Genomic DNA, 24,401 nt, shown 5'->3' on the forward strand with positions numbered 1-24,401 from the left:
GGGCCAGCGACGTCTTCATCGGCAACGCGGGCTTCAAGAAGACCATGACGTCGAGGCGCTTCGAGAAGCTCACGCAGTACCTGCAGCTGTGCGACCGCGAGTCCGAGCCGGTGCGGGGGGAGCGCGGCTACGACGGCCTCTTCAAGATACGCCCCCTGCTGGACGTGGTGGAGAACACCATGTGGGACGCGTACACGCCCAACCGATGTCTGACCGTGGACCGGTGCGCCCTCGCCACGCGGGGCCGCTTCTCGCCGACGCAGCGCATGCCCTCCAAACCGCTGAAGAAGGGCCTGACGGTGTGGATGCTGTGCGACTCGCGCTCGGGCTACTGCCACCGCGCCAAGATCTACGTGGGCAAGGCCGGCGGGGACGAGTCGGTGGCCTTCCTGGGCTACAGGGTGGTGACCTCGCTGGCGCGCGGCCTGGAGGGCCAGTACCACCACCTCTTCATGGACGGCTTCTTCACCTCGGTGCCGCTGCTGCAGAGGCTGCTGAGGGACGGCGTGTACGCCTGTGGGCCCACGCGGCCCGGACGCAGGGGCTACCCGGAGGTCCTGAGGCCGCGGAACGTCGGGAAGCTGGCGCCGGGCGAGTTCTACCAGTGCCAGCGAGGAAACCTGGTCGCGACGGTGACGCGAGACGTCAAGACGGTGAGCTGCCTGTCTACGAACTCCGCTCCGGGGATCGTGGGCATCAGTCCGGAGCGGCGGCGGCGGCGGGAGCAGCAGCACGAGACGGACGGGGACAGCGACAGCACGGACAGCACCGGCCCGTCGTTTGGCGTGCCGCGACCTTTGCCCCTGCTGCTGTACCAGGAGAACATGAGGGGCGTGGACCTGTGCGACCGCCTCCGCGAGTGCTACCAGGTGGGCCGGCCGTGCAAGACGTGGTGGCGCTACTTCCTGTGGTTCTACGTCAACCTGTGCGTCGTCGACGCCTACATCGTGCTGCGTGAGAGCCGCGCGGGCAGCCCGCCGGCGGGCTTCAACGGCAAGCGGTTCACGCAGCGGCACTTCCGCGTGCGGCTCGCGCAGCAGCTGATCGGCGACTACCAGGGCGCGCGGGGCATGGAGCGGGCGGCCAGGAAGCGGCACGCCGACTCGCCCATCGAGTACGGACACCGGCTGGAGCGCATGTCCGAGCGCTCGCGGCGCTGCAGGAACTGCACCAACAAGGGCCTGCGACACGAGAGCGTGTTCGGCTGCAAGATATGCAACGTGCACCTATGCAGGGGGGGCTGCTTCTCCGAGTTTCATAAATAAGACGTTTTTAAAAATGGTTTAAAAAACCGATATAAAAGATATTTGTGTTTTTTTAAAAGGATCAGTTTGTAATTCCAAAGGTCAACACTGCAAGTGCTTCACATTATTCACACACTTTAAGTAGAGCTAGTTTTAGCTTAGCGATAATTATTATTATTATTATTATTACTGCACGCACCGTTAGAGAAAACAAAGGGAGAGCCCGTCTAGATGATTTCACTACAGGATGTTTTGGACCTGCCTCGTGTCACTTTTTATATGTTTAAAATATGTTAAGGATTTTATATGAAAAAAAAAAAAATATGAGGAAAAAATCAACTTTTCTGGCTCAGAAAATGTTTATTATGGGAAGTTTATCACTCTCCTTTTCCAAAATAAAAACTTCACTATAATAATGACCCTTTCTTTTCATAGTGAGCTACGTTAATGATGAGCGTTTAAAGCAGCAGCACCACCTGTACTACTGTGTTGTGTTGCATGTGCAGTAAACGGATACAAATAGATACAAAATGTTATAAATTATTTAGCACTTATTTATTGAAATTGCTTCCAGTTTTGTGCAAAAAGTAAGTAAGTAACAAAAACCACCAACATTCAGGTACAATACAATTTGCATAGTATTAAAGGTTACAGTTACAGTAAAACCAACATTTGGGTAAAACAAGGTAACAATATAAACAACATTAATGTTCAATGGCCACAAAAGGCTGTTTTTTGCAGAAATAAAAGAATAATATTCAGGTACAACTGCTACAGTTGGCTCATAGTGCAAAATATTCTGGTACATACAAAGACTGTGTACAATTACAGCTGTACTAGTATTTGCCAAAAAGGGACGCAAAGTGTCACAAAGTAGAAGAAATAGACGAATGTACAGTTTTATTGGCTTTTTAATAATACATTCATTATTTATGGAAAGGCTATTCAACTTAAGGCCCGGGGGCCAGATCAGGCCCTTCGAGTAATTTGGACCGGCCCGCGGCCCATTAACCCATAAATAATAAAATGTATTATTAAAAAGCCAATAAAACTGTACATTCGTCTATTTCTTCTACTTTGTGACACTTTGCGTCCCTTTCCGGGAAAAATACTAGAACAGCTGTAAATGTACGCAGTCTATGTACCAGAATACCTGAATATTATCGGTACTGTTACTTATATTTCTGCAAAAATAGCCTTTTGTGGCCATTGAACATTAATGTTGTTTATATTGTTACCTCTAATTTTGTAAGAGCTAATTGTGACTGTTTTACCCAAATGTTGGTTTTACTGTAACTATGATCTTTTTGCACTATACGCAAATTGTATTGTACCTGAATGTTGGCGGTTTTGTTATTTACCTTATTTGCACAAAACTAGCAGCAATTTCAATAAATAAGTGCTTAAATAATTTATAACATTTTATATCTATTTGTATCCGTTTAACTGTACATGCAACAACACAGTAGTACAGAGGTTGACCGACCCACTGTCTGGACAGGCTTCTGAAAAGCTGGCCCTGGTTTATGGGTTAATGGGCCGCGGGACGGTCCAAAATGCTTAAAGGGCCGGTTCTGGGCCCCTGGGCCTTAAAGGGATAGTTTGGAATTTTTAACATAAGACCTGTTTTCCAACTCAGCCGGTGTGATGGAGACGTTTTCAAGAAATTTCATTCAGTTCTTCAAGTTGCAGAGTTCGCTGATGCTATGGCTAGCGCAAGTCAATGATACAAGTTAGCATGGCATTAGAAACACTCATACTGACTCCACAGTGCACCCGAGGCAAATCAATTGAAACGGCAGACTATCAATGTACATATCTGTGTTGATAGAATAATATTTGAAACAAAACTAACGTCGTATCGCATGGATTTTTGAGGGACTACTTTCTCAGCAGCAGCGGAATCAGTCCGCCGCTGCAGGAAGTATGACGCGCTGCTGCTGAGACATAAATCCTTCAAATTGCAAGGTTGGTTTTATTTCAAACATTCTATCAACACAGATATGTACATTGATAGTCTGCCGTTACAATTGATTTGCCTCGGGTGCACTGTGGAGTCGGTATGAGTGTTTCTAAATCATGCTAGCAGTTACCATTGACTTGTGCTAGCCATAGCATCAGTGAACTCGGCAACTAGAAGAACTGAATGAAATTTCTTGAAAACGTCTCCAGACGTCTCCATCACACCGGCTGAGTTGGAAAATAGGTCTTATGTCCAAAATTCCGAACTATCCCTTTAAGTTGAATATCCTTGGTTTAAAGGCTGCTTTCTAAAGGCTTCAGCTCTGGTTTTGCTCGTTCTTCTTATTCTTCTTCTTCTTCTTCGTCGTCGTCTCTGGGCCTTGAAGGCGACGCAGCTTGGAGCAATTAGAGAGCAGAAAAAAGCCCCTCAGAGCTCGGCTCAGCCAGAGGACCCAGTGATGCCATTTCATTTCTGCGACCGCAGCACACACACACACACACACACACACACACTGTAAACCCTGTTAAAAAAGCTGCATTTGTCACCGTCACGTTTGTGAAGACGAGTGATACCTGGAGTTCAGCTCCACAGCGTTTCCCTCCAAACAATCGCACAAACGCCTGCAGTGATGACATCATCAGCAGTAATGAGCAGCGAGGATCATTAGTGTCATGTGTGCGCAATAAAAAGAGAGAAAGAAAAAAGAAAGAATTGGCTGAAAAGAGAGAGTGAACTGAGAGTTTCTCACTCTGGGTTTGGGGCGATAGAAATGTGTGTTTCAGTGGATTTTAAAGCTCATATATGACATAAACATATATGACATAAACATAAATATGGTCAATGTTAAACACAGTGAACTTTATTATTGACTGAAACAGCTAAAGGCTGCTTTAATGTAAGCAGAGAGGCTGCTTCAGCACATCGGACCGACTCCTGTGTCTCCTTCTGAAGACTCTCTCCACCCTCCCTCACTCCCTCTGCTATGCCATCCTACACACACACACACACACTCTAACACACACACACACACTTCTCTCCCTCAGCCGTTCCCCAGCTGGGAGAGGGTTAGTCAACTGGACGCCCATCCCGCTGATCTGCAGGAGTCCCATGGGGAGTTGCCATGGCAACCGTGGGCCGATGAAGACAGGGAGTCGCCAGCAGGCCCGCACGGTTGTCATGGTGCTGGGTACAGAGGTGGGGGTGGGGGTGGGGGGGGGGGGGGGGTGCCAGTGGCCACACCTCCTTACTCCAAAAAAAAACCAGGCTGGCGCGCGTGTGTGCGAGTGTGTGTGTATGTGTGTGTGTGTGTGTGTGTGTACCCTGCACACAGAGCCAGGCATGTTACCAGGCAGGCTCTGCAACAGCACAGCCCAGACTGTGGCTGCAGAGGAATCAGCTCGTCCACACTGAGACGTCTTCATGCAGGTGTGAGGGTTTTTTAGATTTTAGAAGAGGAGTCACAGCTGCACAGTTTTCTATAGTCTTTGCTATATGAATGCACACGTGCATGCGTTTGCCTGCATGTGTGTGAGTCACTTTCTTTGCACTTCCAGGTGATTCTAGGAGTCATGTGACAAACGAGTACAACACCAGGAAGTAAACAAATGTCTGAGTAGGTCGAGAATGTCTCGTTTGTCAATGAAAAGAAGTCATTTAAAGACTTTTCCACGTACAGTAGATCCTGCAAAAAAATACTTATTGAAATGTTTGGAAACCACAAACAAACACAAACTCCCCCCAAAAAAACAGCATTCCTGGTGGAACCAAGGCCGTAAATCAGCCTCAGGCTTTAACCTGACATATTAACATTTGAATGTTGATTAATCTGCGCTGTCCTTTTCCTTAAATAAATAAATAAATAATATAATTATAATAAATAACCTTGTGTGTGTGTGTGTGTGAAAACTAAGAGGTAATAATAATAAACAAGGACAGATTTTATCTTCAATCACAGCAGACGCCAATAATCAGATTCAAAAGGATTATTTGATATTTAGGTGAATGTCTCCCGTTTGTTACGACGCCACCTAGTGTATCATTGCTCGACGTGCGCAGACGACGCAGAGTGATAATCACTAACAGTTGTTGCTGTTGTTGTTGTTGTTGTTGTTGTCGTGAGAGTCCGTGCAGAACAATGAGGGAGTAACGTTGAGCAAGAGCAAGAGAGAAAATGACGACACGATTCTGAGATGCTGTGTCCGACTGAAGACGAAGGAGAAAAACACCGACTTTGACCAAGATCTCAAGGACAAACGTGGACGAAGTCGCTCACAGGAGCTGTGTCAGCTCAGTCGGTTCTTGAATTAGAGGGAGAATGAGTCCTGGAAAATCCTTGAAACGTCCTTGAATTTAGTGTCAAACCGAGGTGTGGGAGCCCTGATTCAGGGTCTGTGTTCGTTTCTCCTCGATCCACACGACCGCGTCAGGAGATAAATGTGGTCTGAAGTGAATGTTTGTGAGTTTCTGCTGAAAAATAATCCAGTTTCTCTGTAGAAACGTTAGGATTTAAGGTGTTTTAATGCAGAAAATATCCTAAAATATGACTTTTTACACTTTGGAACTCTGATCCTTGGTCTGGTTCTTCTGTCGTCTCTGCTTCCTCTTCAAGGTGTTTGAGATTTACTCTCCAGTGACCTTTAACCTTTCCACGCTTTGCCATTTGTCCTCCCGACACCCTCGTGTGAAGTCAGCGCTCATTTTTCCTCCATCATCGACGTTTTATTCTCCACACAAGGTTTGTTCTCTGTGTTTTTCCCCAGTCTTCGTCTTCTTCTCGTTCTTCTTGAACGTCTTCTTCTCCTCGTTCTGCTTCCACTGCGTCTTTTCACTTTGGTAAAGTCTTCAGAGCCGGAAGTTTTGCCTCCTGTTTTCCTCACTTTCAGTCCATACGCCGCCTTCACGGTGCGTTGCACTTGTGAATTCAGCAGATTCTCCGGCCGCCTGAGGCCTGAAGCACGGTCATGACACTCAGAGCCACATTTTCATAACGCTCATACTCTGCTCATTCGTGTGCGGTCTTCACAAGTATGAGGAAATCTGCACAATTAAACCAAATTAGGTGGCGAGTTCAGAGGAGGCGTGGCCACACACACACACACACAGACCACGCCTCTGTGTCAACGTGGAAAAAAAAGAAGCGTTTGATTGTGTTTGGTCTGATGTTGCAAGAAAATCATTCCTCTGTTGGAATGCAATTATCTCAGTGTTTACATATTTAGCGTCTAAGTCTTTGCACTTCCTTGTCGTGTTGTGTTGGAACGTGAGCGGATCGAGGAGGAAGTTAGAGGACCAAATATCTCCAGCTGGTAGAAGTCTGCACACCTGATCCAGGGAGGAGCATCCAGGGACAGGATTTTTTTTTACTAAAAACTTTATTTACACACCGAAACGACAGGAGTGGTTTAACGGAAGTGATTTTTATCTTTAACAAGAACGAAGGAAGAATATAAAAGTACGTTAGCCTGTCGGGTGTTGTTGTCACGCCAGGGTGTTGTTGTCACGCCAGGGTGTTGTTGTCACGCCAGGGTGTTGTTGTCACGCATGGGTGTTGTTGTCACGCCAGGGTGTTGTTGTCACGCCGGGGTGTTGTTGTCACGCCGGGGTGTTGTTGTCACGCCAGGGTGTTGTTGTCACGCCAGGGTGTTGTTGTCACGCCAGGGTGTTGTTGTCACGCATGGGTGTTGTTGTCACGCCAGGGTGTTGTTGTCACGCCGGGGTGTTGTTGTCACGCCGGGGTGTTGTTGTCACGCCGGATAGTTGTTGTCACGCCGGGGTGTTGTTGTCACGCCAGGGTGTTGTCACGTAAGGGGTGTTGTTGTCACGCCGGAGTGTTGTTGTCACGTAAGGGGTGTTGTTGTCACGCGGGGGTGTTGTTGTTACACAAGGGTGTTGTTTTCGCGCCGGGGTGTTGTTGTCACGCCGGGGTGTTGTTGTCACGTAAGGGTGTTGTTGTCGTGCCAGGGTGTTGGTCTCCGGGGCTGCAGCTGGGTACTAATGGATCGAGGTGGTCTGCAGGAGGGTTTCCAGGCCAATCTCTGCACCTCATTGGCATAAGAAGGGTTGCCAGAGCAGAAAGCCACCAGAAACATGATTGAAGTAGCAGGAAAAAGCTTCTATGTGGTTGTGGATCAGGATGGGGAGGAGCATGGAGGAACATGCAGCCAGATCTGATCATCTGATGATCTGAGAGCCAAAACTTCATCAGCTTCTTTCGTCTTCCTCGGCTGTAAACATGACATTTGCACCATGTAGAGCACGGTTTCTTCATGTGATCCTTGTATGTTTGGTTTAACTTCACCTTTTATCGGCTGCTCAGTTGGCAGCAGCGTATTCAGGTCATGTTTTAACCCCCGAGACTAGCGTCGTCTTTGCGTCAAAGCAGGGGATGTATTTGCTCCATATTCCATTTTCCCCCATGTGTGAATCTAAAGTACAGTAAACCTGCGTCGTCACAGCTCAGACGCAGTTATTACGTTATCAGCTCAGTGTTTTGCCAACAAGTTGTTTCCGACAGCTGTCGCCTTTTATCGCACTTATCTACAATAACACGAATTAGCGATCGGAGCAGAGACTCCAGCGATGACAAGTGCCGTTCTGAAATATGACTTTAATATTCATGATTCCACAGTTGACAGGCACAACCGCACCAGTGGCATCTTGTCGGTCTCTGTTGTGCGTTTGTGTTGTTATTACTGTGCAGAGAACACTGGTGGTTTTTCTTCTCTGCTTTGTTGGATGGATGTGAAACGGTCAGGCCTCATTTACGCTGAATCAGAACCAAACAGCCTCTCTTTCCCTCTCTCTCTGTACGTGGGTGTGTTTGTATGTGGTGTCACAATAACCAGATCTAATGTTTCCAGGATGGATCCCGACCATCGAATGCTTTGCTCTCAACATGTTTCCCCCCTCCTGGGGCAGACGAACACATCCCAGCCTCAGTCCAGAACATGGGCCTGCTTCCACTTATCAACCAGCGGTTGGGCAACACATGTACGCTAAGCGTCGTGAATGCGCGCTTTGTTCAGTTCTCTGTTCGGCTGCAAAGACGAGGATGGAGCAGGAGAAACCGAGGCCTGGTCGTCCCTCTGCTGCAGTTTATGAACAGCTGTGAGGAGATGATGAATCGCTTTGTTCGTCTCCGTTTACGTCACAATCTCACAGAGGAGAAACTCGTCATTCACGCAAATCATTTGACTTTTTTTTTTTATTAGCTAGGGCCCCGAGCGTCGAACGGCAGGGGACGAAGCGGCTCCTTCCACGAATTTGTGCGAGGAAACGATCGTTTTCCTTCAGATTTTTATTATATACGTATATATTTGAGGGCGTTAACGTGCATAAAAACTAGTGCTGGGCACTAGGTTAACCAGGGCCGTTTCTAGCTGTTTAGGGGCCCTATGTGAGATACTATTTGGGGGGCCCTATTTTTTTCAAACTCGAGGTAGAGATTCCTAACTTTTTCTGATTACCTCACAAACACTTACATGCTTTGCAAATATATGCATAAGGAATGCATCCAATCTCCATCTCAAAAATATAATAAAATATGAGTCTGAACTTGCAGTTAACCTCAGAGCCGTTTTTTGCTATATGCGGACTGTGCAGCTGCATAGGGCCCCAGTCCGCATATAGCAAAAAACGGCTCTGAGGTTAACGCACGACTCTAGGCACCGTTAACCAGTTAGCTCCGTTAGCTGCATTAGCTCGTTTAGCGCCGGTAAGCGCGCCTACAGTCGAACTGGAGCGGTCTGTTTATTCAACAGAAAGAGCAGCGCTACAAATAACCGGATTACTGTGTATGTGTGCCTCTGTTTTTAAAGTTTTGCGTGACTTTAGAGACTCATTTTAACGATCGGGAGTCACGTAAACATGACGTCACGCGCGTCTTTTTTCGGTATGTCGTCATGGAAACGCGCCGCGCTGTCATGTTGATGCCGTTAACCGCCGTTAGCGCGCCCAACACTAATAAAAAGTCTTGAAACTTGGTGAGTTTTCCCCTAAGGTGAAAACAGAGGCAAAATTGAGTTCCACCGAATTTCCCGAAACTTGGCGGGAAAGTGATGTTATCGACCAAGTCGAACTCAACTCAACAGGAAGTCAGCCAATTTAGAATTTTGCCGTCCATTTTGGCGATTTGTGCTAAGACTGGTACTCCACAAAAGCACGACTCCAAAAAAACAGTTTAAAAAACAGAAGAAAATCACTTTACTGACCTGAAAAACGCTGGTTTTGTACAAAAAGATCGATCAGTTCAGCCAAAGGCAGCAAACAGGACGTCAGCAAACAGGCGATCGTCCAAAAAAACAGGAAAACAGATCATGATGAATCGCAGGAAAGCTGGAATGTTTGACACGGACATACAAAGATAAACCAACACAAAGGCTTAAATACAACGTGAGGGGAAGGAGCCAACGAGACACAGGTGAATCTAATGAGGGCGGGGCTAATCAAGAGTGGAGGGAAAACACACAGGAACAGGAAGTAAACTTTTCTTTAGCCTTTGAAAGGTATTAGTATATTAGTAAAAAAAAAAAAACATTTAGAAACACACATGAGCACATTGTTTTATTTATTTTTATTAATTTGTATATCCAGCGTGTAAGAATTAGTGACATCTAGTGGCGAGAAATATTTACATACTGGTCTTACATACTGTTCGTTTAGGTCGTCATACTTTAAATGCAGGACCTCCGTGTGTTTTTCATACTGTGGAAACATCACAGCTTATACTCAATCAGCTGTTACTGATGCTCACTTTAGTGTCATGTCTCCATCTAGTGGCCATCATGAGAACAACCACTCCACCACACATCCACATGGAGCAGGAGGATTTACTGTGTTGTTGTCGTGAGTCCAGTCTCTTTAACCGGGAAGCTTCCTGAACCAGATGGACCTCTTTGGTTTCTGCTGACGTGGCTTCGGTGAACCGAGCAGAACCACCAGGGGGAGCCTGAGCTCCGCCTGAGGGACGTCGAGAGTCACCTGGGATTTAGAGAAAAACGGGAGCAAATACAAACATTACTTTGTGTATAATTAGTCATACAAACACAAACGATGATCTTTAAAGGCACTTTCTGTCAGAGCGGAGATGGAAGGTGCTTTTAAAGATACGATACGTAACTTCTTCTTCTGAGTAAACTTGCTGTGAAACATTCGAGTGAGGAAGGGAATATTTGGTGCTACTATTTAGCCGGTGTTTTGTCTCTTGTTCTTTTTCTCCTTTTGTACTGATTTAATATTAATTGTCAAGACAACATTTCCCATGATCCCACGCTGGTTATTGTTTCGACCGAGAGAACGGCAACTTTATTCAGTACTCTGTGGTTAAATGATGAGAACAAGGGTGAATTCCAATTCCTTGCTTAACCCTCAATCTCAAAAATGCGCGCAGATTTTCTGAGACCACCCTTGGGAGCAAGGGCTACCCAGAATGCATTGCGTGTTTTCACATAACAAAGATAGCGTCAAAAGCAGCGAAGCTAGTACGCTACAAATGAAGTATTTTCTTTGTTAATAGAGATATAAAAATGATGAAAACCATTGTATTATCTTAGTTTAGGCCCATATTATGGATTACTGACGTCATTGTTGCGTAACATTTTTTTTTATTTTACGATCTTTTGTCAATAGTCGGCCGGTGTGGTTTACTTTTCAATAAGTCGTGGTGTGTGGTAACTGTCAGCTGAATATTTGTATGAGTATCATCTTATAACTAACTGACAACCTAATAACTTGACTGAAAAACGGATCAGAATAAATAATCCTGACGTAAATGTGTTCTACTTCTTCTTCTTTTTTGGAGTTGACAGACTGGACGCAGCTTTGGCGTTATTCTGCCCCCTACAGTCTGAAGACGTATCTGCATTTAAGGGGTGTCCCATTTCTAAGTGACAAAATAACCCTCAACATTTGGTTTTGGGGCCAGTTAAGATTGAGGGTTAAGATTGAGGGTTAAGATAGGAATTGGAATTGGCCCGAAGTCTTGGAAAGAACTTCACTAGATAGGAACAGTGGACTGATCCAAGTGCAGAAGGAGGGGGTTAGGGTTAGTGCAAGGACAGAAGATGCTCTTGGAAGAGCTGGGTCTTCAAGAGCTTCTTGAAGATAGACAGCGCTCAGTAGGTCATTCCACTCGAGGGGTCACAGAAGCCCTTTTCTGGAGCTTAAGACCAGGATTTAGAAAGTGATGAAGCATCTGTAGAGTTCACAGAGAGTCGTCCAAGAGAGAGAACCTCAAATAAACATTTAAAACCTGGGAGCAGAAGATCAGAAGACCACACCAGGTACAATATTTGCATTGTTGGACAGCGTCAGTAGATAAATAATCTCATTAATCTACTCTGTCACCTTGAGTCTGTACTCCATCTTCATCATGCAGCAGTTGAAGAAGGTGGGCGGAGTCTCCAGAGGAACGCTCAGAACTCTGGTGATGGTTTGGTCGCTCTCTGCTGGGACAGAGTCTCCCGTCCCAAAGAGGACGTCTCTGGTGTGAACCGTCCTCTCTGACGGAGTCACGAACGTCTGCTTCTCACAGAGGAAGAACCTGGGCGTGACGCAGCGAGTCGAGCGGTTCAGAACCTCGACGGAGACGGCCATGGCCTCACCTGATCACACAGAGGACAGAAAGTCATGTGTGAGGTGAAGACAGGGGCCATTCTAGAGTCTGTAGGGGCCCTAAGCAACAATTCCCAGGGGGCCCTTTCTTCCAACCAGCAGGGGCGCAGCTTGTGAACAGGCAAGGCAGGCAACTGCTTGGGGCCCCCGAGCTGATAGGGGGCCCCCGACACTCGGAGCCTGAGGACTGTTTTTACTGAAATGTGCAGTGATCTCAGTAGTAAACCCCCCTAAAGGGGCCCCACCTCACTTTAACCTGTGTGAAGTTATCGTTCTGCAAGTTGGAAAATGAAGAGGATTATTTACAGTGTAATGCATATCTTTATTACTCACTTTATATATGTTTTTTTTCAGTTATTTACAGTATTTTATTGTTCTATATATTTATATTGTTTTATAATGTGGGTTCTTTACAGTGTAATGTATTTTTTTTACTAAGTTTATATAGTTTTTTAAAAGCTATTTACAGTATTTTATTGTTCTTTACATTTATATTTTCACATACTTTTTGATTACAAGGTTTTTCCATGTTATTTCATTCCGTTTTGAAAAAAACTAAATATTTTGAACAAATTTTCAACCAGTGTTCATCACCATTATATTATAAATAATCTGACACCAATGAAAAACGTATGAGTTTAAAAAATATATATATTTTTTCAAAATGAATGAAATAACATGGAAAAACCTTGTAATTAAAAAGTATGTGAAAACATAAATGTGAAGTACAATAAAATACTGTAAATAGCTTTTAAAAAACTAAAATACAGTGTAAAGTAAATAAAATATATTACAGTGTAAAGAACCCACATTATAAAACAATATAAATATATAGAACAATAAAATACTGTAAATAACTGAAAAAAAACATATATAAAGTGAGTAATAAAGATATGCATTACACTGTAAATAATCCTCTTCATTTTCCAACTTGCAGAACGATAACTTCACACAGGTTAAAGTGAGGTGGGGCCCCTTTAGGGGGGTTTACTACTGAGATGTCATTGTTGTTTAAGGGGGACGGGGAGGAGGCTGCTCACTGCACATTTCAGTAAAAACAGCCCTCAGGCTCCGAGTGTCGGGGGCCCCCTATCGACTCAGGGCCCCCAAGCAGTTGCCTGCCCTGCCTGTTCACTCACTGCGCCTCTGGGTAAAGCTGATGCTGAGCTGACCTCAGGTCAGCGTGGTTACCTTGCTTCACTCCCATCGTCTCTGACGAAGCGTTCATGGTCACTTTTCCAGAGCCGAGAAACGAAATCCTGGTCGCACTTTGCTCCTCCTACAGGACAGAGAAGGAAATACATCTGTGAGTGATGTCACTGGACTTCTCTAAAGGTTTCTGCAGAGAATCATTTCCTCACCTTCAGTCCAATGATGATCATTTCAGATTTGGAGGCAAAGGGAAACTCGGCCTTGGTCAGAAACGGGAACTCGATCTTGGTTTTGTGGACGATCCAGATCGACTGAGTCAGTTGTGCTCGCAAACTGTAACTTATCTTCCCCCATTTGCCCTGATAAGACGACGGCATGTCCCTGACAACAGATAACGGTGATTATTGTGTTATTAGTTTTGGCTCCAGATTATACAGAGGTGTTTATGTGAATGAGATTAAGGACCAATTCCAATTCCTATCTTAACCCTCAAGCTCAACCCTTAATCTTAACTGGCCTCAAAACCAAGTGTTGAGGCTTATTTTGTCACTTAGAAATGGGACACCCCTTAAATGCAGATACATCTTCAGACTGTAGGGGGCAGAATAACGCCAAAGCTGCGTCCAGTCTGTCAACTCCAAAAAAGAAGAAGAAGAAGAACACATTTACGTCAGGATTATTTATTCTGATCCGTTTGTCAGTCAAGTTATTAGGTTGTCAGTTAGTTATAAGATGATACTCATACAAATATTCAGCTGACAGTTACCACACACCACGACTTATTGAAAAGTAAACCACACCGGCCGACTATTGACAAAAGATCGTAAAATAAAAATAAATGTTACGCAACAATGACGTCAGTAATCCATAATATGGGCCTAAACTAAGATCATTTTTATATCTCTATTAACAAAGAAAATACTTCATTTGTAGCGTACTCGCTACGCTGCTTTCGACGCCATCTTTGTTATGTGGAAACACGCAATGCATTCTGGGTAGCCCAGATACGATACAGACCTTAAACTTGCCCCTCAACTTCATTTTTCTGAGAATCAGGACAGCACTTGGACTAGAGGGAGAGCATTTTTGAGATTGAGGATTAACATAGGAATTGGAATTCACCCTCAGTCACACTCACTTATCAGGAATCACAAAAGTGAATGGAAACACATTTCTTCCAGCGCTGATGAGTTCTGAACCTGATAGAAAAGAAGAAGAAGAAGAAGAAGAAGAATAAGAAGCAAAAACATGAGTTTACAATCAATGATTCAGCAGTTTTAGAAAAAAAAAACAGCACACTGACCGTCTCCTTTGTTTTTATCCTGCAAGATAATGTGTTCAAAATAGAAATATCTCTTCTTGTTGCTGTGGACCACTTTGTCCTGTCCTCCTCCTCCACTTCCTCTTCCTCCTCTTCCTCCTCCTCCTCCTCCTCCGTACCACGTCACCTCAGCTTTTCCTTTGGCTCGCACCACAAAACGCTGCACTTTGGTTTCCCTGTTGGTGACCACGGTCACTCGTCCAGAGAGAGCGTCTCCGGTAGAGAAGGTTCCTCGCTCGTTCAGTCTGTCGTACTCCAGCAGGAGATGCTTCACGGTCATGTTCAGACGCAGAAGTCAGGATTAAAGAGCGTCTGTTTTCCTGGAGGCTGGATTAGAACGATCCACAGCTGAGGAAACCTGCATGTGAGTCACAGAAGGTCACGTGATCACGAGCTGCAGGTGTCGCTTTCACACAGGTAACTGGAGACAGTCGCCCTGAAGCCTGAGCTACGAGGCTAAAGTACTGTGACACAGTAAACCATGGAAAATATACAACAACTGAGTAAACCATCATGTTAGTTTATCGTCTTATTGTACAATATACAGTTTATTTCTACACAGAGTAGATACAGAAATCCAGGGCCGGCCCTAAGCAAAATGTGATTTTGGGGCCCTCTGTTACTGCCAATAATAATAATTATTAATCATTCACACACCTACTCTACTAAAGCTATTCTACTTATTCTACTCTGTCACGAATACAAATACACTTGGGAACTTTTTGTTTGACACCAGATTTGCAAACTTACAGAAAAAGCTTTCAATTAACATTTGGCAAACTCAGCAACTCCCCCTACTGGCGACACAGAGAATCAATACTTAAAAACAAACATTTTATAAATAAAATATTAAGATATTGAGGTCTGGGGGGGGGGGGGTCCAAAAATACACTCCTGTAATACAAAGATTTGACTTTTAGATGTAAAAAAAAAATAGCATTAAATAAAATAAACAAACAAATACTTAAATAATAATATAAATCAACAGAGGCACCCGGAACAAGGTTATAAACATGGTTTATAAATAAAATATAAAGTTAAATAATCACATCTGACAACTATGTAAAAACTGTGAAAACGCATTTGTAAAACTGGGAAATTTTTTAAATAAACAACAGAAATCCAAACTTTCATTAATTTTTTTAAGTTAATTGCTCTTGGGGGCCCTCTAGTGGTCACGGGGCCCTAAGCAGCTGCAGAAACTCGCATAACATAATGTGATCAAGAGGAACTGAATTAAACTGTAATCCTAGATTATTACACTTTTTAAAAAATTATTTATTTGCTAACATAGATTTTTTTTAATGTTATAAATTAGTAAACATCACAACAAATAAACTATGTTTTAACTCACTGTAAAAAAAAAAAAATCACGGTAAAGTGAAATGAGTGAAATCACATTATATGACTATAATCATATTGTTTTGATTCTAACGTTATATTGTAAACTTAACACGACGTGATAAATAATAAACTGGAAGTTAGAACTCGTTATAATTCACTTTCTTCTTCATGTATTTATTTGTTAAAAAACTATTGAATATGATGAAAATAAACTGTCATTTCAGAATGACTTCACGTGTTATTGGCTCATTTATATTCACATTATTACATATTAATCAAGTCTTAAAACACCTGTACAGTCATTTACATCCTGTGACGTCACAGTAACACAGTTATCACTGATCACCTGTAGCTCACAAAGTAACAAGTGTCCAAACTCACTTTTTACACAACACAGTCAGAATTCTGAGATGAAAGAAAAAGTTGGAATTCTGAGATTAAATTTGGAATTTTGAGATTGAATCAAACATTTGAATTCTGAGATTAAATTCAGAATTCTGAGATTAAATAAAAAGTTAGAATTCTGGAATTAAAGTTGGAATTCTGAGAAAAAGTTTGAATTCTGAGATTAAATCTGGAATTTTGAGATTGAATAAAAAATGTGAATTCTGAGATTAAATTTGGAATTTTGAGATTAAATTTGGAATTTTGAGATTAAAGAAAAAGTGAAAAGTTAGAATTTTGAGATTAAAGTCAGAATTTTGAGATTAAAGTCAGAATTTTGAGATTAAAGTCAGAATTTTGAGATTAAATAAAAAGTTTGAATTCTGAGATTAAAGTCAGAATTCTGAGATTAAAGAAAATGTTGAATTCTGAGATTAAATTCAGAATTCTGAGATTAAATAAAAAGTTGGAATTCTGAGATGAAAGAAAAAGTTGGAATTCTGAGATTAAATCTGGAATTTTGAGATTGAATAAAACATTTGAATTCTGAGATTAAATTTGGAATTTTTAGATTAAATAAAAAGTTTGAGTTCCGAGATTAAATTAGGAATTTTCAGATTAAAGAAAAAGAGAAAAAGTTAGAATTTTGAGATTAAAGAAAAAACTTGAATTCTGAGATTAAAAAGTGAAAAGGTTTAAATTCTGAGATTTAAATCGGAATTCTGAGATTAAAGTATGTAATCTCAGTTTTATTCTTTAGTCTTATTCTTCACATTTAAACAGAGAGACTGCAGTAATCTCATGTCTGAGCTCTGGCTGCTGAAGATGATGATGATGATGATGATGATGATGATGATGATGATGTTGTCAGCCTCTGGGAAGATACAAGAGCCTTCGCTCAGGTAAGATTTAAACTTACAGACGTTCATCCTTTTCTAATGAAAGGCTTATTTTAAACTTATTCATCCATTTCTAAATGTTAAATCTCAGTGCTGTGTTGTTACCACCGTGGGACGGAGGAGGACATCACGGACGCATAGGAGGGCGGAGGATCCAGAGGATCCAGAGGATTCAGAGGATTCAGAGGATTCAGAGGATACAGAGGATACAGAGGTGGAGGACTCAGAGGATTCAGAGGATACATATGTTGGGGATTCGTGGGTTGGAAAGCTGCCGATTGCTGTGGTCCAGAGCTCCAGGCCGGTGGATTTGAGTTCCCAAATGATTCAACTCCAAATCCAGCAGAGGCCGGATTGTGTATTTCCTGAGAAAAATTGGGTAGAACAACGATGGGGAGTTCGATCTTTGGGTTTGTAGCATATTTGATGTCCAGGTAGATCTGTAAATATAAAAGAGCTGATGATTCATAAGCTAAGTTATTTCCAGTCATGTTCAAAGTACCTTAAAAAGTAAAAAAATGACTTTGGTAGAAGTTTTTAAAATAATATTATAATAAGTAAAAGTCTTAAAGTTTATGATATTTACCATACTTTAGTATTAGTATTATCTTCTGATTTAAAATGGACTTAAGTTTTAGAAGTAAAAGTATTAAAAAGTGAGGAGTGACGAACTGGAAGGTTGTGGGTTCAATTCCTGAGAAAAAGTACAGTAACAAAGTATTTGTACTTTGTTACATTTACAACACTGGTTACTTCATACACATGTGCTATAACCTGACTGTGTTTGTGTTTGTGTGAGTGAGTCACATGATTGTTTTTGTTGTAGTACCACATTTTCATCACTGTGTGTCACTGTTGTTACAATCTGCTGAATCCTCAGTTCTGCAGTAAATCTAGTCAAAGCCAGTGTTCTGTTCTGTCCTGGCTACAGTCACATTTGTATTGATTTTTAACATTTTTAGATCATTTGAACCACAGTGAAACCCTGGATCACTAATAAATGACCTTCACCTTGAGCCTGTACTCCAGCCTGATGATGGAGCAGTTGAGGATGGAGGGAGGCAGCTCCTTTGGGATGTTGATGACCTTAGTGAGCGTCTCTCTGCTGGAGGAGGCCACAGCGTCTACCTTCTCCTTCAGGATCTCATTAGTCTGAAGTTTCCAGTGACCCTGAGCAAAGAAACTCTTCCTCTCGTACAGAACCAACTTGGGCTTCACGTCGCGACTCGACTGGTTCACGATCCTCATGGTGACTTTTAAAGGAGCTCCTGAGAAGAGAGCAGGGACATTTAGACGCTCTGTAACACATTCACTCAAGGGATTATAATCTGTCTGATTATGAGTTACTGAATTACACAGATTAGATGTTTTAATCTGTCACAATTTCAACAGGAGTTTGACAATCATCACAAAGTACATTTAACCATGTCATTACTGTCATGATAATCAGGCTGCCTGGATTTATTTAGAATAAGCCTATAATTAAACTGCATGAATTCTGAGATGAAAGAAAAAAATTGAATTCTGAGATTAAAGTCAGAATTCTGAGATTAAATAAAAAGTTGGAATTCTGAGATTAAATCTGGAATTTTGAGATTGAATAAAAAGTTTGAATTCTGAGATTAAATTTTGAATTTTGAGATTAAATAAAAAGTGAAAAAGTTTGAATTCTGAGATTAAATTCAGTATTCTGAGATTAAAGGAAAAAGTAATTCTGAGATTAAAGAAAAAGTTTGAAATCTGAGATCAAGGTCAGAATTCTGAGATTAAAGAAAAAGGTTGAATTCTGAGATTAAAGAAAAAATAAATTTGAATTCTGAGATTTAAATCTGAATTCTGAGATTAAAGTATGTAATCTCAGTTTTATTTTTATACTCTAATACTCTTCCGTACAGTCGCCTGAGAACTCAGTGTTCCATCATCACCTTGCTTGTATCCCATCCTCTTGGTGCGAACATCAACCGAAACGCTACCAGATCCAAAAAGCAGAGATTTATCCCTGAAGCCAGACTGTGGTTCCTGAAGTAAAGAGTATAAAGGTAAGTTTCACCTCTGCATGGTCATCACGTAGATGTTTAGTGTTCGTTACCATGAGTCCTGGCGTGTTCATGTCTGCTCTGGAGATGAACGTGAAGTGGACTTTGGACTTCTTAGTAAATCTCATCGACTGTCTGAGCTCGGCCCTCAGTTTATGAACCACTTTACCGATGCTGTGGGTGAAAGTCGAAGGCATTTTTCTGTGAAGGGAAGTTAAAAGAACCACTTAATAAAAAGAAATAAACAGATAAATAATGAAATTAAATATAGAAAATAGGCACCTGTTGGGGATCTTGAAGGAAAAGGGAAAGACGTGTCTTCCTTTACCGATGACTTCAGTCCCTGGAGAAGAACAACACACCATGATGAGGATGATACATGTCCATAAATCACCTACAGATCATGATCCACTGTTGTGGAAATACTTTACCATCTTGTCTGGCCTCTCTTAAGATGTGATGTTTCACCTCGTAATATTTCTCATCAGCACAGAAAACACGGTGTTGATGATTTCCGTAATATTCGTGCCAGACGACTCGAGCTTTTCCTTTCCCCACAAAAACAAGCGACTGGATCTTGGTTTCCTTGGACACCTGCAGAACCACCCTCCCGTTGATGGTGTCTCCGTTGGTGAAGGTGTTCTGGCTGTTGATGGCGTCGTACTCTATGGACAAGTCTTGGATGGTCATCGTCGTCCCGAGAAAACACCAGAAAGTCAAAACCAGACTGCGACTACAGCCTTTAAGATGTGAGGCGTTCACTTTTTTTAAGCTCATGACTGCCATTAAACCGGATTTTCCTGATTGTTCTGACACACAAACACACACACACACACACACACACACGGGATGAGAAATATGAAGCCTGGCAATCCACAAATATCTTACCCATAATGCAGTTCAATGTTTTCATTTTTATTTTTGAACAGTAGCTCTTACATTGCTTATCCATGGATCATTAAAAGTCACCTCCCAGTTTATTATTGTGTATGAATGAACACGTCGTTTAACTTGCTCCAGTCCACTCCTGGATTTAAATATTTAAATCAGGTTATTTGAAGTGTCGTTAGATGTGCGAGGTCTTGACATAAGTTTCAGTCTTTTTTTTCGGGGTTTGTTTTTAACAGTATTTTTTCCAGTCTGTTTTTACGAGAATTTTTTGGGGTCTTTTTTTTTTTTTTTATTCGGGTCTGTTTTTTACGGAGCCCCCGAAGTGACATGAGAAAAGAAAAGATGACGGAATTCTTTTTTTTTTTAAATCTCAAGTTTCAAAGTCCAGATCTCGGGTTTCCAAAAAATGATAAAAAAAAAAAAAAAAAAAAATCATAATTTTTTGGAAATTTTAATCTCGAGTCTCCCAAAAAGTATGGCCGATTCATATTTTTTGGAAACTCGAGATTTAAATTTTTGGGAAACTCGAAATCTTGACTTTGAAACTTTGAGATTTAAATTTTTCCAAAAAAAAAAGAAAAAAAGAAAAAAATGAAATGAAAAGTTTCAAAGTCGAGATCTCAAGTTTCTAAAAAAATGATTAAAAAAAATTCAGATCTCGACTTTTGTCACTTCGGGGGCTCCGTAGTTTTTAGGTTGTTTTTTTGGGGTCTGTTTTTGCAAAAAAAATATTTCAGTCTGTTTTTAGGATAAATTTTTTTTGGTCGGTTAAAAAAAAATAAAAATTTGGGTCCGTTGTAAAGAAAGCCTCCTCTCAGGTAAGGTTTAAACTTACAGATATTCATCCTTCACTAAATGTTAAATCTCAGTGCTGTGTTGTTTCGACTGAGGGACGGAGGAGGACATCACGGATGCATAGGAGGGCGGAGGATTAAGAGGATCCAGAGATTGAGGATTCAGGGTTTGGGGATACAGAGGTTGTGGATTAAGAGGATTCAGAGGATACAGAGGTTGGGGATTAAGAGGATTCAGAGGATACAGAGGTTGGGGATTCATGGGTTGGGGATACAGAGGTTGGGGATTGAGGGGATACAGGGGTTGGGAATAGATAGTATTCTGGGGTTGAGGATTAAGGGTTTGGGGGTACAGAGGTTGGGGATTCATGGGTTGGAAAGCTGCTGATTGCTGTGGTCCAGAACTCCAGACCGGTGGATCCGAGTTCCCAAATGCTTCAACTCCAAATCCAGCAGAGGCCGGATTGTGTTTTTCCTGAGAAAATTTGGGAAGAACAACGATGGGGAGTTTGATCGTTGGGTCTGCAGCATATTTGATGTCCAGGTAGATCTGTAAAGAATAAAAAAGTTGATGATTCATAAGCTAAGTTATTTACAGTCATGTTTAAAGTACCTTAAAGAGGATATGCGAGTAAAAGTACAAGTATGTGAGCAGAAAAAAATACTTTGGTATAAGTTGAAGTCACTTTTTTAATATTATTATAATAAGTAAAAGTCTTAAAAGGCATTTTCTGAGGTTGTGGGTTCAATTCCTGACTAAAAAGTAACAAAGACAGTTGGAGGAAATGTAGTGGAGAAAAAGTAGAAGTTGCTATAAATATAAATAACAAAGTAAAGTACAGATAGGTGATTTTGTAAGTACATTTACAACACGGGTTACTTCATACACGTGCTATAACCTGACTGTTGGAGCCATGTCTGTGTTTGTGTAAGTGAGTCACGTGATTGTTTTTGTTGTAGTACCACATTTTCATCACCGTGTGTCACTGTTGTTACAATCTGCTGAATCCTCAGTTCTGCAGTAAATCTAGTCAAAGCCAGTGTTCTGTTCTGTCCTGGCTACAGTCACATTTGTATTGATTTTTAACATTTTTAGATCATTTGAACCACAGTAAAAATCCTGGATCACTAATAAATGACCTTCACCTTAAGCCTGTACTCCAGCCTGATGATGGAGCAGTTGAGGATGGAGGGAGGCAGCTCCTTTGGGATGTTGATGACCTTAGTGAGCGTCTCTCTGCTGGATGAGGCCACAGCGTCTACCTTCTCCTTCAGGATCTCATTAGTCTGAAGTTTCCTGTGACCCTGAGCAAAGAAACTCTTCTTCTCGTACAGAACCAACTTGGGCTTCACGTCGCGACTCGACTGGTTCACGATCTCCATGGTGACTTTTAAAGGAGCTCCTGAGAAGAGAGCAGGGACATTTAGATGCTCTGAAACACATTCACTCAAGGGATTATAATCTGTCTGATTATGAGTTACTGAATTACACAGATTAGATGTTTTAATCTGTCACAATTTAAACAGGAACACAATCTTAGTTTGACAATCATCACAAAGTACATTTAACCATCAACAATGACGATAATCAGGCCGTCTGGATTTATTTAGAATGAGCCTATAATTAAACTGCATGAAGTTTGAATTCTGAGATTAAAGAAAGAATTAAATTCTTATATTAAAGTCAGAATTCTATGATTAAAGAAAAAGTTTGAATTCTGAGATTACATCAGGAATTCTGAGATTAAAGAAAAAGTGAAAAAGTTCGAATTCAGAAATTAAAGTCAGAAATCTGAGATTTAAGAAAAAGTTTGAATTCTGAGATTAAAGAAAAAGTTTGAATTCTGAGATTAAATAAAAAGTTTTGAATTCTGAGATTAAAAAGTGAAAAGGTTGAATTCTGAGATTTACGTCAGAATTCTGAGATTAAAGTACATAATCTCAGTTTTATTCATTTATGTTTTACGCGTGGCACTTATACTTTTCCGTACAGTCGCCTGAGAACTCAGTGTTCCATCATCACCTTGCTTGTATCCCATCCTCTTGGTGCGAACATCAACCGAAACGCTACCAGATCCAAAAAGCAGAGATTTATCCTTGAAGCCAGACTGTGGTTCCTGAAGTAAAGAGTATAAAGGTAAGTTTCACCTCTGCATGGTCATCACGTAGATGTTTAGTGTTTGTTACCATGAGTCCTGGCGTGTTCATGTCTGCTCTGGAGATGAACGTGAAGTGGACTTTGGACTTCTTAGTAAATCTCATCGACTGTCTGAGCTCGGCCCTCAGTTTATGAACCACTTTACCGATGCTGTGGGTGAAAGTCGAAGGCATTTTTCTGTGAAGGGAAGTTAAAAAAAAACACTTCATAAAAAGAAATAAACAGATAAATAATGAAATTAAATATAGATTAGGAAAAAAAATAAGCACTGGTCAGGGATCTTGAAGGAAAAGGGAAACACGTGTCTTCCTTTACTGATGACTTCAGTCCCTGGAGAAGAACAACACACCATGATGATGATGATACATGTCCATAAATCACCTACAGATCATGATCCACTGTTGTGGAAATACTTTACCATCTTGTCTGGCCTCTCTTAAGATGTGATGTTTCACCTCGTAATATTTCTCATCGGCCCAGTAAACACGTTGTTGGTGGTGGTGTTGGTTCGGATGATTTCCGTGATGTTCGTGCCAGACGACTCGAGCTTTTCCTTTCCCCACAAAAACAAGCGACTGGATCTTGGTTTCCTTGGACACCTGCAGAACCACCCTCCCGTTGATGGTGTCTCCGTTGGTGAAGGTGTTCTGGCTGTTGATGGCGTCGTACTCTATGGACAAGTCTTGGATGGTCATCGTCGTCCTCTCGAGAAAACGCCACGCAGTGGAAAGTTAGTTGGAGTCTGTGGTTGAAAGAAAGCGACTGCAGCCTTTTAGATGTGAGGCGTTCACTTTTAAAGCTCACGAATGCCATTAAACCGGATTTTCCTGATTGTTCTGACACACACACACACACACACACACACACACATTACCCATAGTGCAGTTCAGTTTTCATTTTTTTAACATCAACATCCTCATTTAACTTTCTCCAATCCACTCCTGTATTTAAATATTTAAATCAGTTTATATTATATATATTTATATCTGAAGTGTCGTTGGATGTGCAAGGTCTTGACATAAGTTTCTGTCTTTTTTCTGGTCTGATTGTACGTTTTTTTGGGAGGGGGTCTGTTTTTATGATCATTTTTTTGGTTCTTTCTTTTTTTCTTTTTTTTTTAATTCGGGTCTGTCTTTACAAGATTTTTTTGGGTCGGTTTAAAAAAAAATATTTCAGGGTCTGTTTTTAGGAGATTTTTTTTTGGTCGGTTTTAAAAAAAAATTGGGTCTGTTTTTACGAGAAAATAATATTTTTGGATCTTTTTTATTTTATTTTATTTCTTAAATGCGGGTCTGTTTTTAAGATTTTTCTTCTGGTCTTTTAAAAAAAAGATTTTTTTGGGGGATTTTTTTTTAAAATTCGGGTCTCTTTTTATGATTTTTTGGTTTTTTTTTACACAATTTTTTATGAGATTTTTTTTCCAGGGTCTGTTTTACAAGATTTTTTTCCCTCTGGATCTGTCCCCCAAAAAAACTTGTTAAAACAGTATCTCATAAAAACTGATCCTTTTTAAAAACGATATTAGGTGAATGCAGCACACTGCAGTCACAATAACGACTGTCACCCCCCCCCCACACACACACACCTTAAAGGATCAACGGTCAC

At 41.6% G+C, this 24,401-nt stretch overlaps 2 protein-coding genes and 1 pseudogene across 3 annotated transcripts; all 3 read right to left on the minus strand.

Annotated features, from left to right (window-relative positions):
• Nucleotides 1-9,959: 9,959 nt before the first annotated feature.
• LOC310939449 (arrestin domain-containing protein 3-like) lies at nucleotides 9,960-14,570 on the minus strand (annotated as a pseudogene). The gene is made up of 6 exons (XR_014593144.1): nucleotides 14,267-14,570; nucleotides 14,108-14,162; nucleotides 13,179-13,350; nucleotides 13,009-13,096; nucleotides 11,551-11,807; nucleotides 9,960-10,185 (listed from the first exon to the last, which is right to left on the minus strand). The product of XR_014593144.1 is annotated as an arrestin domain-containing protein 3-like (transcript).
• Nucleotides 14,571-17,018: 2,448 nt separating this feature from the next.
• On the minus strand, nucleotides 17,019-19,643 carry LOC310939487 (arrestin domain-containing protein 3-like; the record flags this gene model as incomplete). Its single annotated transcript, XM_083904255.1, has 6 exons — nucleotides 17,019-17,357; nucleotides 17,929-18,185; nucleotides 18,843-18,936; nucleotides 19,007-19,154; nucleotides 19,236-19,296; nucleotides 19,385-19,643. 6 exons carry the CDS (start codon nucleotides 19,641-19,643, stop codon nucleotides 17,019-17,021), a joined length of 1,158 nt encoding a protein of 385 aa, XP_083760381.1.
• A 1,059-nt stretch (nucleotides 19,644-20,702) lies between these two features.
• LOC310939488 (arrestin domain-containing protein 3-like) lies at nucleotides 20,703-23,491 on the minus strand (the record flags this gene model as incomplete). Its single annotated transcript, XM_083904256.1, has 6 exons — nucleotides 20,703-21,188; nucleotides 21,785-22,041; nucleotides 22,662-22,755; nucleotides 22,826-22,973; nucleotides 23,066-23,126; nucleotides 23,215-23,491. The coding sequence occupies 6 exons, from the start codon at nucleotides 23,489-23,491 to the stop codon at nucleotides 20,703-20,705; spliced, it is 1,323 nt and encodes a 440-aa protein (XP_083760382.1).
• Between the last annotated feature and the right edge of the window lie 910 nt (nucleotides 23,492-24,401).

Source organism: Microchirus variegatus, assembly GCF_963457635.1.
Source record: "Microchirus variegatus genome assembly, chromosome: 17".
In the NCBI taxonomy this organism is placed as follows: domain Eukaryota; kingdom Metazoa; phylum Chordata; class Actinopteri; order Pleuronectiformes; family Soleidae; genus Microchirus; species Microchirus variegatus.